This window comes from Cyprinodon variegatus, unplaced genomic scaffold (assembly GCF_000732505.1).
Source record: "Cyprinodon variegatus isolate N-32 unplaced genomic scaffold, C_variegatus-1.0 Scaffold55, whole genome shotgun sequence".
Taxonomy (NCBI): Eukaryota; Metazoa; Chordata; class Actinopteri; order Cyprinodontiformes; family Cyprinodontidae; genus Cyprinodon; species Cyprinodon variegatus.
In genome coordinates, this window is record NW_015150508.1 from 1,654,484 (window position 1) to 1,672,016 (window position 17,533).

Below are 17,533 nucleotides of genomic sequence, written 5' to 3' on the forward strand. Positions count from 1 at the left end.
AACTAAAATGTTAGAACTGTAAATATACAGTCACATGTTTATATATATATATATATATATATATATATATATATATATATATATTTCTGTTTATCAAGGCTGCGCTTAAAAAAAATTAAATTGTCTAGAGGAGACATCTCCAACCTAGGTTCTCGAGGCTCGCTGTCCTGCTGGTTTTAGGGGTTTCCCTGCTTTAGCACAGCTGATTATATATTATAAGATTGCAGAAGGCCAAAAGCCTGTTAATCAGCTTTCAATTAAAATCAGCTGTGCTGGAGCAAGGAAACCTCTAAAACCTGCAGGACAGCGGGCCTCGAGGACCCAGGTTGGTGATGCCTGGTTTATAGAGCTGTTCTTAACAAATTTATTTTTTTTTTCAACTGGTGTATACAAAATGACAAATAAATCTGTCTAAGTCTAAGTCTTGAGGATGAAGCATTTTAAGATATCAGTTCAAATTTTCTGTAGATTCTGTAAATACAGTCAAATTGCGATCAGATCAGTGCAACATCCATTGTAGTGTTTGCAAGCCGATCTCAGTTTTTAACAAACAAGGCAAAACAGTGGCTCTAATATATTACCCGACAGCTAATATCAACTCTACACACAAAATACAAAGAGTCAAAAGTGCTTTTCTTAGACTTAGACAAAACCTTATTGTCATTTTGTATGCACAGAATATATACAAAAAGAAATTTTGTTGTATACAGCTTACAACAGTGTAATGATATTGCAGTTGGGGTAGATAAACATTTACCAATAATAAGGGCAGCAGTGATCAGAAAGTACAAAATGTAGGAGAAAAAAAGAAACAAGTTTGAATAATGGTGCTAAGGGCATTGATGTGAAAACTTTCAGTGCATTGGACAAATAAATATCATGCATAATGCAGTAGAAACATTGAATTATGTCCTATGTCAAAGTCTAATGTCATAAGCCCCATTTCTAATGTCAGAAGTTACAATTAGTTTTATAATATGAATTAACCTTATAGAGGTTAGGTTAGATAATGATTTGATTCATGTTTACCTGTAGCTTACCTCCACATGCCTTCAGCTGCAAGTCCAACCATACAAAATAAGAGGACACTTATTGAGCATGAAGAATTTTAAATTATCAGATGATCCCATAGATCCCGTAAATTTGTCCAAACAGATGATTTAACATAAGAATAATTCATTCTGGCTTACATTAGTCAGAAAAGACTGGTGCTTGAGCAAGAGGGAAACTTTTGGCAATTAAACTGCAGTGATCAAAACTGTGCTGAGGAGATAAAATATATCACTACAATGTTATTAACATGGAATGCTATAAACATTTTTTTCCTTTTCTAACTATCTACTACATAGAGAAAGTTCTGTGTCACATCACATCATTCACAGGTCTAATTTGAGACTTAGAGGTAAATAGAACATAGCTTCAATGAAATAACCTATTCTGCAGGAGCCAAAGTGTATTTTATATAGTATACCCAAAATACTTAACTGTAAAAAACTGACTCTTAATATAGAAAAAAATAACATTAGAGAAAGAAAGAGGTTTAAAAGTAGTTCATGTAAATGAGTGGGTACATTGAACTGGCTCAGTGACAGCTGACGCATCGCTACTCCAGAAGGCTGCATCCTGCATCTGCACAGTCGCAGTTCAGTCACAGTTTGAAAGATATGAGTTATGAACCACTGGAGATCAAACAAAAGCACAAACAGCGCTGGTTTATGATGTATTGACGCAATATGGTACTGGTTAACAGAGTTCAGGAACATTAGGAGTTAAAGCCCCCTTCCATAAAAACACAAACACATTGTGTCACACTTTCCTTGTGGGGACTTTCCATTTACTTCCACTAATTTCTATGACCTAACCCAGACACTTACCATAAGCCTAACCCCTAAAAACACATGCCTAACCCCAAAGCTAACCTAAACGGTTGTGGGGACCAGTCATTGTTCCACTTAAGTACCTGTAAGTCCCAAAAATGTAGCATATTTCTGGGAAATTGTCCCCACCAGGTAACAAAAACACAGCCATACACACATTCTCATCTGACTATATGCAGTGAGGACCATTTGCTGACTCCCAGTGACTTCCATTGATTTTTGGTCATTTTTTACCTTTTCTATGCCCTAACCCTAAAATAACCATTACCAGTTCATACCTCACCCGAACCCTAAACTAAATCCAATTAACCATAAACCTAACTGTTGGCAAAATGCATTTGAGGACCAGCAAAATGTCCTTTTATAACAACTGGTCATCGATGTGATGGTAAAATCAGAAAAATGGCCCTCACTCTGATGCTCAGACAGGACACATGAATGAAAAAGTGATGGAAAACAATCGTGGTAAAAGAAAAAAAGAAGAGTAATTCCACCGTTAACCGAAACACTGAGGTCAATAATGCAGTAACACACATTGCACAATACCAATAAAAATAACAAAAGAGAAGATAGGATTGCACAAAATCTATTACTGATTAACTTATGAATATATAGAAGTAAAAAATAGCAAGATTTTATCAATATATTAAATGAGAGTTCAGGCAATCTTAAACTCATATTTTATATTTCATGTCTCACTTTTCCTTCTTTTAGTTTTTCCTGATATTTACTCAGTCGGTGATTCTAAAATTCAGATGATTTAACAGTAAAGAAGTCCTAAACTTAAAGAGCTTAGTTTGATTGAATTGCATGTAGGAGCTTCTGGTGTTCAGAGAGGAAGAACAATTTTGTGTAAGATGCACATTTATGTATTTGTTGCAGGCATATAATAATTGCTAATCATTAAACTTCATTGATCTCACACTGGAAAAATTTACCTCTGCATTTAATCCATCCCCCTGTGGGCTGCCATTGTGTGGCAACCGGGGAGCAGTGTGGGGTTAAAGGTCTTGCTCAGGGACCCAGTGTGCAGGCTGTGGGGATCGAATGAGGTACGTGCAACCTTCTCAGTGCACAAGCACACTGCTCTAACCACCAGGCCAACACTCTCCCCAAGTTTGAGTATTGAAAACAATTTACATGTATCATGTGTTTCAATGTAAATACACTTTCTACTTTCAGATCATCACAGTGTGGGACAAAAACTTTAAGGAAGACTTAAAGAGAATGACAACAGCAATACTTAAAGGTACAAAGTTTATTATCAATATATTCAAACCAACTGTACAGAGTCTTAAAAGAGGAATCAAAGTAGAAACCGTCTTCAGAATGTGTTGACTATAAAATATCACTTACTTGCACACAATGTTTAAAAATGTTTTTTTTTTCTTTCTTTTTTTAAGAGAGCACTAAGTGCAAATATGCAATTTATTGCCTGCATAAAGGTTCAGAGACATTTTTAAAGAAATCCCAACTGCTTCTTCCGGTACCCACAGTATTTCACAACCAGTAATCGCAGTTACTTCAAGACATCCAGGAGATGCGAAATAAGCTTATAAACAACATGATAAAAGCATGCATATCTTTCATATTTTTAAGGGTTCCAATAGATTTAATGTAACAGCTGTGGTTAGTTTACTGGCTCCGATTATGGCTGCATGACATTTTATTTACATTTTGGGATTATCTCTACTGCTACACAACAAATCTCTAACCTGAGGTCATCATGACAGTACTCTGACAAGCTGTAACTTCAACTTCCATTTAGGATATTTTCTATATACAAACACACCAGCAGAGGGGAGTAAAAACAAAAAAAAAAATGAAGTTTTCCACAATATACAGGCCTTCATTTCAAAGTCTTTCAAAAAGGTTTCCATTTGTAGGCTTTTTTTAAAATCAATTTAGGCAATGATGAAAAAAAAAAAAAAAGGTGCATCGTTCATTGTTCTTATTAAAAGTTTAACCATAGATGAACAACAAGTTGAATGAGTTTTCGTTGGATTGTGCACATTTTCCTGGAGGTTATAAAATGTTTCCATGCAGAACAGCTCAAATGACAATGCTGGTGCCGCTACGGGAACTTTTGTCCTGTGAAGAAGAAAGCACAGCTTTAGATCTACAGTGACGGGGATAACATGTTATCATTGCTATGGTGATCATTTCTGTGTCAATTTAAACAACGGGTTTCTTACAGAGTAGGGATCATTCCTCCGTTGTCCTGGTTTCTGTCCTGGCTCATACTCTGTGTACTTAGGAGGTCTTTCAGACCAGCCCGCTCCTCTTCTGCCCCCTGATGCTCCTCTCCTGCTGCTGCCTTCATCATCAGAGCTCCAAGATCCTCTGGATCGTCTGGTTGCTGGAGGGGAGTAGTTTCCCCTGGACCTGCTGTCAAACAAATCATCTCTGGAACGGGAGCGAGGGCGGTCCATGTCTGCCCTTGATCTGGTACGGCCTCTCCCGTCTAGAGATTCTTCGCTGTAGCTCCGGGGAATCCCTCTAGATCTGGCTGGTGAGGGGTGGCGCCTCCCGCCAGATGCCCCGCGGTCATAAGGGCGACCAAACCCGCTGCGGCTGCTCTCACTTGAGCTTGGAGGGCGGGATTTGGGTGCTGGGGGTGGAACTCTTCCTGTCTGCTTCTCCCTGATTGGTGGAAGTGTAATGACACGGCGATCCACTGGTCTATCATCGAGAGCAGATATCATACTGGGAGGCCCGGGAGAATATGGGACGTTGACAGGCATGTGCTGGGGAGGAGGTGGCATCTGCTGCATGTGGGTCGGTGGCGTGGACTGACAGGAAAAAAGAATCAGATGTGTCAAGTTTAATTTCTAAAAACGCCTTCTGTTATGCACAACAATAACGAAGACTGTGACCAACACCTTTAATCCAAGCATAGGTTGTTCTGGGATTCATTACAAAATTAATACCTTATGTAGCAGGCTCCCATGTTATTTCTGTTATTTACTCCTCCACATTCACTTTTGCACCATCTAGTGGTTATTATGGTCTGAACTATTTATTATAGCAATAAGGTTCCACAGCACCAATTATTCACACGCCTACAGACAGCACTTTGCTATATTACTGAGAATGCAGAGTAAAGAAGACGCATAAAATATGCTAAATTTGTTAGTCTGAAGGAAGGGGAGGATAACCTTAGACGCCAGGAGAGTTTTTAGCCGCTCGTGGATGTCAGCTAACAAGGTTCGTCTCTTTTTTGTCAGTTTTATATACATTATTTGTCAATACCTAGATTATATGTGTTTTTATTCGTGTTCATTTGTATTTTCTTTTGTGACCAGTTCCAACAGGTTGTAAAGAGCAAGAAAAAACCCTGTCTTCCTCTTAACCTTGTGCCATGGTATTCCTTGAGGGTGCTACACCTTAGACATAAACTATGCTTGCTTTTTGTACCTGCAGCAAAGCTCACAGATAATACCATATAAGGTAATTTCATACAAGTTAGATGATTAAAAAAATAAATAAACAAAACAACTAAAAAAAAAAAAAAAAAACATACAATCCCCATCTTACTGGTGGCTAAATACCTGAAAAATATAGTCTCCCTCTCATAGAGGTACTCAAATCCATTAACCACACCACATTGCAAGGCGATTGCTTCCAAAAGGGAAGTTTTTATTTAAATAGCTGTTCATTCTTAATTTAACAAAGCCATGTGAAGATGTTAAGAATGATAACGGTCATTTTACTGAGGGACAACTGAAAACATGAGGACATGAGGAAAAGGTCTAGCTGTAAAACATCAGGCACAGAGCTAGTGATTTCATTAGATCATATTAGGGGTGATGAATGGGGCAAATAATACCCCAAAATTTATGTTTTTAAAGTAAACACCATATCGATTCAAGTTATAATTTAGAGAGCATTAGATCATCATTTATATTTACAGAAAAGGCTAGTCTGCTTTTATGCATTGAATTTCAGTGTGAGTTAATAAACAAATTATATTTTACTGGCTTAAAAAAATATAGAGATAATAATTTAATCAAAATGTCTTGTTTTCATTTATCATAGTAGCTTCTAAATAAAAAGAAAATAGATGCAAAAGAAGGTTTTTAAATAAAATTTCAAAGGAATAGTGTAAAACAGTTCACATCTCAACTTTCTGGATGTCTGAGTTCTTCCCAGTTTAAACGTTAAAGTGGGAAACATACCTGTAGAAGAGGACTGGTGACATCCATTCCCCGCACCTGCCGCTCCAGGTAGTCAAGCATATGATTGGTATTGGTAGAGTTGTGGTTGCTTTGAGCACTGGGAGGCGGCATGCTGTAAGACGTAGACTGAGGAGGAGGGAGGGGCATCGGCTTTAATGGGATGCTCTTCCCAGAGACGGATCCTAGACAGGCAGTTATCACAAACACAGAACAGTCAAGTAAAATTCAAACATCTGTAGAAGAAAAATGAGAAATTCCACGACCTTCTGTGCTGAACATTTAACTATCATCAGCCCTTTCTGCTTCCACCAAGCTCAGTCCCAGCTATAGGAATATGTATTTAAAAAGATGCACCGCATCTTTGTTGTGCCAAAGCATGTATTCAGCTACTAAGAATATGTTTATATGGAAATCTGCAGACTGATTGACAGTCTCCACAGTCAGGTGGCAGCTGACATGCCACAAGTGTTTCAGATGTTTCCCTGTGTTCAACTCGACTAAAATTAATGAATAGTTAATTCCCAGAATACATCTAAACATGTCAACATGTTCTGGAATATATTCAAGCATTTGAGTTTGTTTCGGTAGTGCATGGTTACTTGAAAAAGGTGAAGGAAAATGCTGAAAAGACATAATATTGGACCAAACCGATGTAAATATTTTAATCCATTACCTTGATTTTATTTTTGTCTTCTGTATAGAGTCAAACAATTTGGGTTAAACACTAAAACTGGAATAATATAAGGGGCTATGAGGCTAGTGCAGAGATCTGCAAGGTGGGTCTGGAGGCATGAGTTGCTCTTTGGAGCCTCTATTATTACTTCAATTAGTGGATAACAATGATAAATAAGCCAGCTAATGGTTTGAAATACAGTTCAATAACAAATACCAAATTTAGAAACTTTAGCAGGTTTTTTAAAGAAAAATGTTTTTCTAAAAATGTTTTTCTTTAAATAAGTCTTACAATAGAATGACATCAAACGTACCAGAAATATGTTTTTAGGTCTATAATCTTGCCAATGCTCTTCATTTTTCTGTTTTTAACAAATCAAATAAAATCCTACTAATCCCAGCTTACTTTTTATGAAGCGTTTTAATGTTGTTTTAAAGCCTTAAAGTACAATTAAATTGTTGGTTGTTTAAAACGACAACAGCTTTCCTATAACAGATATTTTAAAAAAAATAATTGTGTTTCATGTAATATTTGCAACTCCAAACACCTCTTTTTTTTTTTAGCTTGATTTGGGGCAAAATGGCTCTTAGGATTTTAAAGGTTGCACACTGCTGGACTAGTGATTTAGCCAATAAAAATTGTGAATGTCTGATCTGGTTGAATTATCTCTGTAAAGTGCCTTAAGATGAAATGTTGTGAATTGACACTAGTAATGCGCTGATGACATTTTTTGGCCCTGATACCGATAGCTGATACCTGACTGTGCAGTAACAATCGATTAAACTAATGTTCATTCCAACACAGATCAGAAACTTCGATCTTAACGCAGCAGATGTTAAAATGGTGCCGTTTTTAGGCATGTTTGCAAGGAAAAACAGAAGGTAGACTGTAGAAAAGCAGTATTCATGTGTTACAATTATCAAAAGCTCATAGCTTGAGAGGCAGGTGTACCTGCATAGAGGGCTGGATTCATATGTGAGGGGGCGTGGCTCATTGGTCCATATATTGGCTGTCCACCCATCCATCCATTCTGGACCTGCTTCATCATGCGATGCTGCATGACAGCTGAAAGGTACAATTTATTAACAGTTAGAGCTTAAGATAGGGGGAAATAAACAGCCTTACAAACATATTACCTAAAATGTTCAAAAAGAATAAAGAAATATACACAGCAGATTTAGCATGTTGTCTTTTAAAAATAGAAGAGCAAATGATTGTTACAGCGTCACATATCTCTACCTTTTTCAGGACAGCAGCATTTCTGTGGACAGCAGGGGCAGCGGACATAACAGCAGCAAACCTGTGGGCAGCACTGGCAGCAGCAAATGCAGATGAGCATGAGCAGGAGGAGGGCACCTATGACGATAAACAGCACCACCAGCCAATCTAGGAGAGAGGAAGAAAAGGAGCACTGGTGTTTAGATGAACTGTGCTACAGAGGGGAACATCCTAGGAGAGAAAATTATATTTGCTGTTTCTTACGGTAGACGACGAGCTGGATTTCTTTGTCAGAGTCACCAGTGGTGTCTCCAGGAGCATCGACAGCACAGAAGTACATACCATTGTCCCACCACATCACCTCATTTATCACCAAGTCTGCCTCTGTGCAAACACAAATGTAAACATATGTCAAAGTTTTTCTAAATGCATCAGTATGGTACATTTCGATAGAACATTTTATCAATTTGGCCTTTAAAAGTTATTTAAAATATATTGCTAAAGAAAGTTTAGCCAAAAACTTGCTTCATTACTTCACAGCAATTTTAGTTTTTAACAATTCCTCAACAAACATCCCAGGATGACATTCACAAGCTGATGCCAGGTGTTAAAATAGTGAAACAATAACGTGGCTCTTACTTTAAATAGCCTAACATTGTATCTATACTTGCATGTACGCACTATTTTGGATGGTGATCTTTCGCTCCCGATATTCAGATCCCAGGGTCGGCTCACTGCTCCCTCTCTTCTGGATTACAGTCCGCACCGTCCGCTGACTGTCTGGACAATCATTTGCCGGGTCCTGTCCCAGCTGCAGCGCAGACTGGTAAGCTGTAAAAAACAACATCTAAAAGGTTTAGATCATTACTTTATTATTTCTCTAATGGTGCTCAGAGGTCCCTAATCATTTTCAATGTTGGACCCCAATTTAAATAGACATTTTGTAGTTTTTAGTGAAAGATATTTTTAAAATAGCCTTTTATTTTTACTTTTTGTGGCAAAGACATTGTCAGATGAGCAGACTGACATCTCAGTAGATTAGCGCTAATGCATCTATAAGCCAGTAGCCTATGAACAGATGAGATGTCAAGCATGATATTCAAGATGGATTTTGAGGATACTCAGAAACGACTTGCAACCATCTCGACTCAGATACCAATTTAAAAAAGTAAAAAAAAAAAGAACTTGTCAAGTACGGGAGCTAACTATGAGAACGAGCAGAAGGCAGAAGAGCGCTGTTTTTGACCACAGGTGGCATCACTGGAAAACTTCATAACTTCATCCAAGTATTATGGATTTTAAACAACCAGTGTTTGTAGTGATGCTATGACCAACTTTCTGTTTAAACCAATTTAAATATTACCATGGCTATCTTATACATTTTTCTAAGGCCTACATTTGTGTGACCATCTTTTTGCTGCTGTAAGCACCAGAATTTCCCCATTGTCGGGCAATAAAGGGATTTTTTATTCTGTTCTAAATAACCAACAAGATAAATAGTAATATTTTTCTATAACCTACATTATATTCATTTACAAACAGACCACAATGTGAGAAATATGAAAAGCTTAATTGCCCATGAAAGCATGCACCTTCCTGCATATTTGTAATGGCAAAGTTATTTGCTTAGTGTTGCTTCGGTCCAACACATAAAAAAAAAGACATCTTTAGAAACACACTAGATGTTTAAACCAGTAGGCAGGATAAAACAGCAGTCCTATTGATAGAAAAGTTGTTACACTTTTACATTTTACTTCATAATATTGCTGAGTAGACACAGATTTTAATCTTTTTCTCAGCAAATAAAGCCTGGTTCACCTGATTTGTTTCATCTGAAGTTACCAGCTGTTTAGTCACTTCCTCTTTTTTCTTATTTTGCCCTCAGCTCTTTCAGTTTAAAACATAAACCAGAGGATAATCTGATTGCTAGACATCTCCATTTTTACCCCCTCAAGGAGAGTTTAAAACAATTCATTATCATCTATTCATAGCTTACTGTACGGAAATAGGGGTCTGTGACTAGATCAATACCTTTCACCACTCAGAGTTTTCCTGGTGTAATCAGGGGTCATGATCCCCAGTAGTTTTTCTAAAAGTAAACTCAAACAGAGGCGAAATACATAAACTGATCCCGATGGCTGTAGATAACAGATACCAACTGGCAGTAGAGCAACTCCTGTTGAAACCCCTGCAACTAATACAGCAGCCTCTCTCTATAACCTGAATGACATCAGCTTTACCTGTGGAGTAGTACTCCAGCACTGGATCCTTGCAGAAGGTCTTGAACCTCCATGTGACCAGAACCTCCTGGAGGTTTGCAGAGGTGGAGTAATCACAGCGAAGGGTCACTGAGCCAAACAGAGCTGTGGTCCTCTTGGTCTCTGGTACAGTCACTGTGATGCAAACAGACTCTGTGGAGAAACAGATCAAAACAGAGTGAGAGATTAAGCAGGTTTAGAGGACTGGACTGAAACAATGTGTGTGAGGGCCTCTCTGAAGCAGGGAGTCGATCTGAGACTGGTTCAACCAGAAAGACAGGTAGCTCAGACAAAGGCACAGGAAATGACTCTCAGTGAAACTGCAAGCCTTCATTCAAAAAAGGTGAAATAAAAACTCTTCAGACTTACAGTTAAATCAATTAAAATTAAATGAAGATAAGAAGTAGTCACTTGTAAACATTTATTTACTTATTTGTTTTTTTATTTACCATTTCACCTTTTGAAGTTTTTCCTTGGAAGGCAACAAGGAAGCCAGATAAGAATTAATAACTTAAACAGTGAAAACGTAACATATTTATTGAGATAAAAAAAAAATACAGTGTAAATATCTGTTCTTCTCCCGGTTAAACGATTCAACGTGTTTGTTTTTTAGTTATCAAACACTGTCACATGACCGATACTCTTAATTTGGCTTAGTTTAACTCGAATCAAATCAATTAAACAATGCATTTATAAGAGTAAATGTTCCCAAATAGCATTGGGACAGAAAGCAAAGCGGTAATATTTACCTTTTAGAAGTGATAATAGCAAGGATAAGGGAATTAATATCCGCATGGTGGTAAAAAAAAAAACAAGCAAAAAAAAAAAAAAAAAACAGACAAACAAACAAATAATCCTTCAGCTCCAAAGTGCGTCAAACTTCAGCGAATCTACAAAATGTGCTGAAAAACAAACGAACCATTGACCTATATTTCCACCTTCACCCTACACTAACAAACAGATAGTCCCTCTCCCAGCATTTAGAGCTCTTATGGCTGATACCGAGCTGCTATGAGGCCACACCCCGAAACAGGTGAGTTCATCCTGGGCAGTGACGTCAACAGCGCACCAAATTTCCCCCACGCACCTTATCAACTAATATGAAGTAAAAAAAAAGAAAAAAAAAGAAAAGCCGATTATATTTGGAATAGGATCAACATATTTTTGACTTATATAAAACCCAATTATTTGCTTAAATCTTAAATTATAACAAAAAGCATTTGTATGGTTTTTGATTTTTTTTTTTTTTTTTTTTCATAAGATGTGAGCAATGCAGGAACAATGTTGCTCATTTCTCTAAGCATCTACTGTTCTGAAAAGTATCTGGACAAAAAGTTATACAGGAAGTTTTAAAAATTAGGTAGCAAATCAAACCTTTATTCATTGTTAAAACAAATGTACAACTGAAGGTGTGTTATCATTGTCTCCCTTTTATCTCCTCTTTCTTTCATGTTTTCTCTTTTTTTCCGTTTTCCTTTCCTGCTCTACTTACATTGCAGTGTCCATAAAATCTGTAATTCTCCCTACATGAATTATGATAAAGCTATTTATATGTATTAATTAAGCGGAACGCTATGGCGATAGCCATATTGCTCCACTTGTGAAAGTAAAATCTGTTGGGCTCTTTTTGGCATCAAGACAATTATTCTTGCAGCGACATCGCCAGACAGGACACTGTAATAAAAACTAAAAAAAAGAGATGTACAATGTGGTAGATTGAATAAATCTGTGTTCAATTTGGGTCTAATTAATAATAAATGGAAATGTATTTCTATTGGTTAATGAAAAAATTAAATAATGAAATGTGTAACTGGATTTATTTATTCATAAATTGCATATTAATATAGAATATTAATATTTCAGCGTTTATTATATTTATTCATTTGACAGCCAGTCATCACACCGTGCATCTGCTCATACAACATAATAGAAAACCATCCCGAAGTTGGGAAATTCAGGCGTTCCAATAAGTATACAAAGGAGAGCAGACAGGTACAAACACATACATAGTGTTAACTGAACTGAACATTATTGTTCTCTCTCTGCAACCAGTTTTAGATGGGAAATGCTTACAAAACAAAAATACATACATTTACTATGTGCTGCAACACATAAATAAGAAACAGTTAGCCTAAGTAAAAGGAAGACTTAAATATATAAATAAAATGTGTGTGAATTTTACAGTTCATGATGTAATCAGGCTGCACAGTGGTGCAGTTTGTAGCACTGTTGCCTTGCAGCAAGAAGGTTCTAGGTTAGATTGCCAGCCTGAGGTCTCTCTGCATAGAGTTTGCATGTTATCCCTGTGCATGCAGGGGTTCTCTGTGTAGTCTTATATCCTCCCTTAGTCCAAAACATGACCTGTTAGGTTAAATGACATCTCTAAATTGTCCTTAGTGTGAGTGTGTGTGTGTGTGTGTGTGTGCATTGTTATGTCTTTGGGCGTCTCTGTGTTGCCCTGGGACAGACTAGCGACCTGACCTTGGTGTACCCCACCTTTTGTCTATAGACTGCCAGAGATAAGCACCGGCCCCACCGCGACTCTGACAGAAAAGGGGGAAAAGATGGATGGATGGATGGATGGATGGATGGATGGATGGATGGATCTGACAGTTTAATTGATGGAATTTTTAATGATCACATAACTAAGTGAAACACTCTTAATTTAAAGTTAATCATTATCCACATTATTTACAGTGTTATCCATCTCATCTTGCTTCTCGCGGTAGGGTCGATGCCTGTCTGTTGCAGAGCAACACAGAGACACACACTCATGCACACACAGACAATATAGAGAAGCCAATTAACCCGACAGGCATGTTTTTGCACTGGTGGAAGAAGCTGGAGTACCTGGAGAGAACCCACACATGCAGAGAGGACATGCAAACTCCATGCAGAATGTTAATGTTGTTTAATTCCAGAGATTTATGATCTCCCAGTGCATGTGTGTTATCTCTGGGTACTCCTTCCACAGCCCAAAACTATGACTATGGTTGATTGGTGTCTCTAAACTTTCCTTCCCTTTGATGATCATGTGAACTGTCCACATTCTACCCATCCTTTTGCCTTTAAATAAGTGGAAAGGGGAACCTAACCTGTGACAAACAAGCTGTAGATGATGGAGGGAGGGTTTTTAGGACAAAGTTTTGCAAATTTTTAGGATACACATAGAAGAAACAAAGTTAAAATAGATACGTCTTTACATTTCTTCAGTCTGTCATTTTTATGAGTCTTTAAAAATACCATCCAATAAATACAGTTTGTGTTTTCTTGATTCTGAATAAGAAGTTGTTCTAAACACCTACTCCACCATTATTAAATTGCGTCGAAAAGTACCTTAGTTATGATCAGTGTGTCTGTTAAAGAGCTGACTGTGGGTAGCATAGAGTTAGCTCCAATAGTTAGCCATCGTTCTTATCATACAGGTGTTGCTTTCTAAAAAGCACAGTGGCAAACAGTTATACTCAATAAGCATTGAAGATTTTTTATCAGTATCATTATTCATACTTCTAATTAGGGTTTAAGGTAATGTTTTGGTGAGATTTGGTTTCTCTTTGCACACTAAAGTTTAGAGCGCCTCACATTGTTTTCCAAGCTAGTCCACACCTTAAAGAGTTATTTTCTGTCTCATAATCGAGTTTGACTTGCAGTCATGTAACTCCCAGAACAAGTAAGAACTCCTGTACTTCCTGGTTAAAGATGTTATCTCTCAGTCATTTCCATCCGTTTGTTGGACTTAAGGCTACCGCGACTTTCAAATGTGCTAACTTCTTTTATCTTTGGGTTTGATTTTCTTCCAGGCAATTTAAAATCCCTAAAATTAATTAGAATAAAAATGTTGCACAAATGCATGTGTCTGGTAGTGTGTGCTGGTTTGTTGACTGAATAAGCCTTTAAACAGAACAACATCCCCACCCACCAGGTAAACATCTAGAATACCTTTTAATGTGAACAATCGAAACATATGCAGATCACCTTAAAACTTCACAGATTTAATACACAGAGGTAAGAGTTAACTTTCTATTGGAAAAGCACTTAGTTTTTTTTTAAATATAACATTTGGAAAATAAATGTTGTATAGAGGGATGGAATGGGCCAATTTAATATGTCGTAATTTTAATTTGATGTTAACACATATGACTCATTTGATTACAAACCAAAAAAGAAAATCTTCCATATTTCTGACTTTACAATCCAATTTGTTTGGTAACTTTGTTAGGATAAATAAAATCGTAGCTGACAGAAAATGTTGCTAAAGTCTGGGAAACTTGCTGGGTTATGCCAGTAATGTTACCAGCATTACTGAGTCACACAGCTAAAGTGTATGTTACCATAGTGTAACATTACATTGTCACATGTTACAGGCATACACAGGCAATGTTTACTCATACAAACAACCATCCATTTTCTCTTGTTTAGTCCTTGTCAGAGTCTCAGTGGGGCCGCCATGCAGCCCCTCATGCATACAATCTGCCTAAGACAGGCAGCACCACAGTTATATGTTTGAGAGTATCATTAAGAGCATAATACAGACAATTTTAAAGTGGATAGAAAGCCACAGCAAAGTTGTATAATTTAGTAATTGCTGTTCATAGACAGGAAAGAATATCAACATTATTTCATTTCAGTTACATGTTTTATTTCTTTATTTCTTTCAGTACCGTATTGTGATCTTAAGCTACTAATCAAGATATTAATATATCGTTTTAATAAAAGAAAATGTCAGTATAAAATAGAAAATTGATAAAAGGTGTGATTCTGGAAATAGGATAAATGACAATAAAATAAAACCAATTAGAAAACATGGGGCTACAGAAGGATTTCAGTCGCTATCTGTTAGCTATTTTCTCTTCTAACGAGATCAACAGAAACCCTGAAGATTTGGAAATATTGATAGAATTATATATATATATATATATATATAAAGTTGTACATTACACCTGAAAGAAAACAAAATAGGGTATATATATATATATATATATATATATATATATATATAAACTATTACTGCTACATTCTATTGAATGCAAACTTTCATAACAAAGACGACAAAAAGAATAATAAAACCACCACTTTGAGTGGTTCTCAAATTTTCTTTAGAAAAAAATAAAAATCTAAACCAAGCAATTTTGGTATATTTCAGAAAAAAAGCCTGCAAAAAACGAATGAAGGGCAGAACGGTTCATTTACAAAATAATAATTTGTATACATGGATCATGAGTCACTACCCTATTTTGTTTTCTTTCAGGTGTAATGTACAGCTTAAACCACTAGGTGTCCGTCTAAACTCTAATTTCTTGCCCACACCCAGCGACCTGGTTGTTTACTGGAGAAAAGAACAGGATTTTCCTAACATTGCCTAACCAGAGCTGCAATTCCTCTTAAAAACAGACATTTTTTTACCATCTTTCTCTCCCAAAAGAGTCTGGATTATTTACGTATAAACCGAACCTCATGTGTGTTTGTTTCTGAAGTGTTTTCTGAGTCCTTTAAATCCCCAAGGACTGTGCTGTAGTTGTTCCCTGCTCTCTGAATATACAGCTCCTCAAACTGCGTTCCTAGGAAACCTCTGCCCAGACCCAGTATTGTTTTCCTGCGTGAGCTCAGGTTCAGTCCTGAGGGCTGAAGCTTTAAAACAAAAACAATGTGTTCACGCTCAGATTATTACCCTTTTCAGGGGGGTTATTTTATCAATAATCATTATGTTAACTATGGCTGTCTGCACATGGCAGCTTACATGCATGCCAATATTCTAAAATAAACATTTTAATACATTCCTTGTTTTGGATAAAAAGAACTGGATAATTCAGTATAAAAATATGAAGTTGAACCTATCAATTGTTTTCCATGAACTTAAGGTGGTTCTCTGCACTCAACAGACCCAGTTCTCCTGGTATTGTCAGCATGATCTGCACTTTGTGTGTAACCGAGTCAATTTCCCACAGACCGTAGCAATATTTCCTATAAGCTACTACTTAAGTTATCCAAACAAAACTGCGAACTACATTGGGGATTGTAAAAGCAGGAGAGTGGATGATTTTATACGGATTTACAAGAACTGTCTCCAATATCTGTTATTGAAAACAATGAAGATGATGTAATAAGCACGTCCTTGTGAACTCCAGCTTGCAACATTAATAGTGTGATACTTAAGTCAGACATTGACTGAGAGATCAAATCTACAGAGCTTCTTATTTATTGTTTCCTGGGAAATACACGTGCAAGTCCAACACTGTATGAGACATAGAAAATAGCTCTACAGCATGCAGAGATAATTAACTGCATGGGTTTTCGTTTATTTTATTCAAGCATGGTGATAATGTTCTTTTCAGGTGAACAAAAACAAAACATGGGTTAGAAAATCATTATTGCATATTTTGTATGTAAAGTTTGATTCTGACCTATTCATGTAAAACTGTGGGTTTGTTAAATTACTTGTTAAATCGAAAAAGTTAAACTGTATTGAAGAGAGCACAAAGACAATGTCACATTACGAAACCATATGTCCATCATAAAACTAAGTTTAAGTGAGATAATTGTATGTTAATCTTGAATAAAATGTTTTATTACAGAAGAACATAATCTAATCATTTAGAATTTATCATAGACAATGTTAAAACAATAAAAGATGTAGGCTATCTGTGGGAGGGAGCCTTAACAGCACAGTGTTTGTACCAACTATTTGCTTCTTATTGCTTCATATATTCCCCATGATGAATAATTCCAAGCAGCTATTTTTGTCTTTGTTGTGTAAAAGTGTCGCAAACCTGTTATTACAGCCGCCTATTGAATGATTCACAGCAACAGTCAAAGGAAGGGCACAGTTGTGTTAGAATATGCTTAGAGAAAACTCCAGATAGATCCAAGCTCACCTTCACATGGACAAAGACACATCCCTTATCAGTAACACAACAAGATCACATAAACAACCCCTGCTGACATCGACTGCTTCAGTACAAACTGCATTTATGTAAATAGTTAATGCTATATTTTCATGCACATTATTTCTTCCTGGATATTTATATCTTTAACAAGTCTTTATAAGTGGCGGCCTGGTGGTTAGGGCATAGAGGTTAGAATCCTGAGGTTCTGAGTTCCAACCCCACTCCCACAGACTGCTACTCAGGGTCTTTGAGCAAGACCCTTAACCCCACACTGCTCCCCCGGCGCCGCACGATGGCAGCCCACTGCTCCCCAGGGGTATAAGTTAAATGCAGAGGTAAATTTTTCCAATGTGAGATTAATAAAGTTCAATTATTATTAGCATTTAGTATTGAAAGTGTTCAATATTTAATAGAGTATCTTCTCAGGATGTTTTAAATTTTAAGT

At 36.8% G+C, this 17,533-nt stretch overlaps 1 protein-coding gene across 1 annotated transcript; it reads right to left on the bottom strand.

Moving 5' to 3' along the window:
- Positions 1-3,266: 3,266 nt before the first annotated feature.
- On the bottom strand, positions 3,267-11,205 carry LOC107082506 (immunoglobulin-like domain-containing receptor 1). Its single transcript, XM_015371225.1, has 9 exons — positions 10,954-11,205; positions 10,187-10,357; positions 8,628-8,777; positions 8,211-8,330; positions 7,968-8,114; positions 7,680-7,793; positions 6,056-6,237; positions 4,073-4,669; positions 3,267-3,968 (listed from the first exon to the last, which is right to left on the bottom strand). The coding sequence occupies exons 1-9, from the start codon at positions 10,997-10,999 to the stop codon at positions 3,930-3,932; spliced, it is 1,566 nt and encodes a 521-aa protein (XP_015226711.1). The 5' UTR covers positions 11,000-11,205; the 3' UTR covers positions 3,267-3,929.
- Positions 11,206-17,533: the final 6,328 nt, after the last annotated feature.

Coding starts and splice junctions, on each gene's coding strand:
- LOC107082506 (XM_015371225.1), bottom strand. CDS start 10,999: ATGCGGATATTAATTCCCTTATCCTTGCTATTATCACTTCTAAAAG. Junction 10,358..10,953: donor GCTATTATCACTTCTAAAAG/GTAAATATTACC, acceptor GTTTCTCCACAG/AGTCTGTTTGCATCACAGTG. Junction 4,670..6,055: donor TCACCAGTCCTCTTCTACAG/GTATGTTTCCCA, acceptor TTTTCCTGTCAG/TCCACGCCACCGACCCACAT.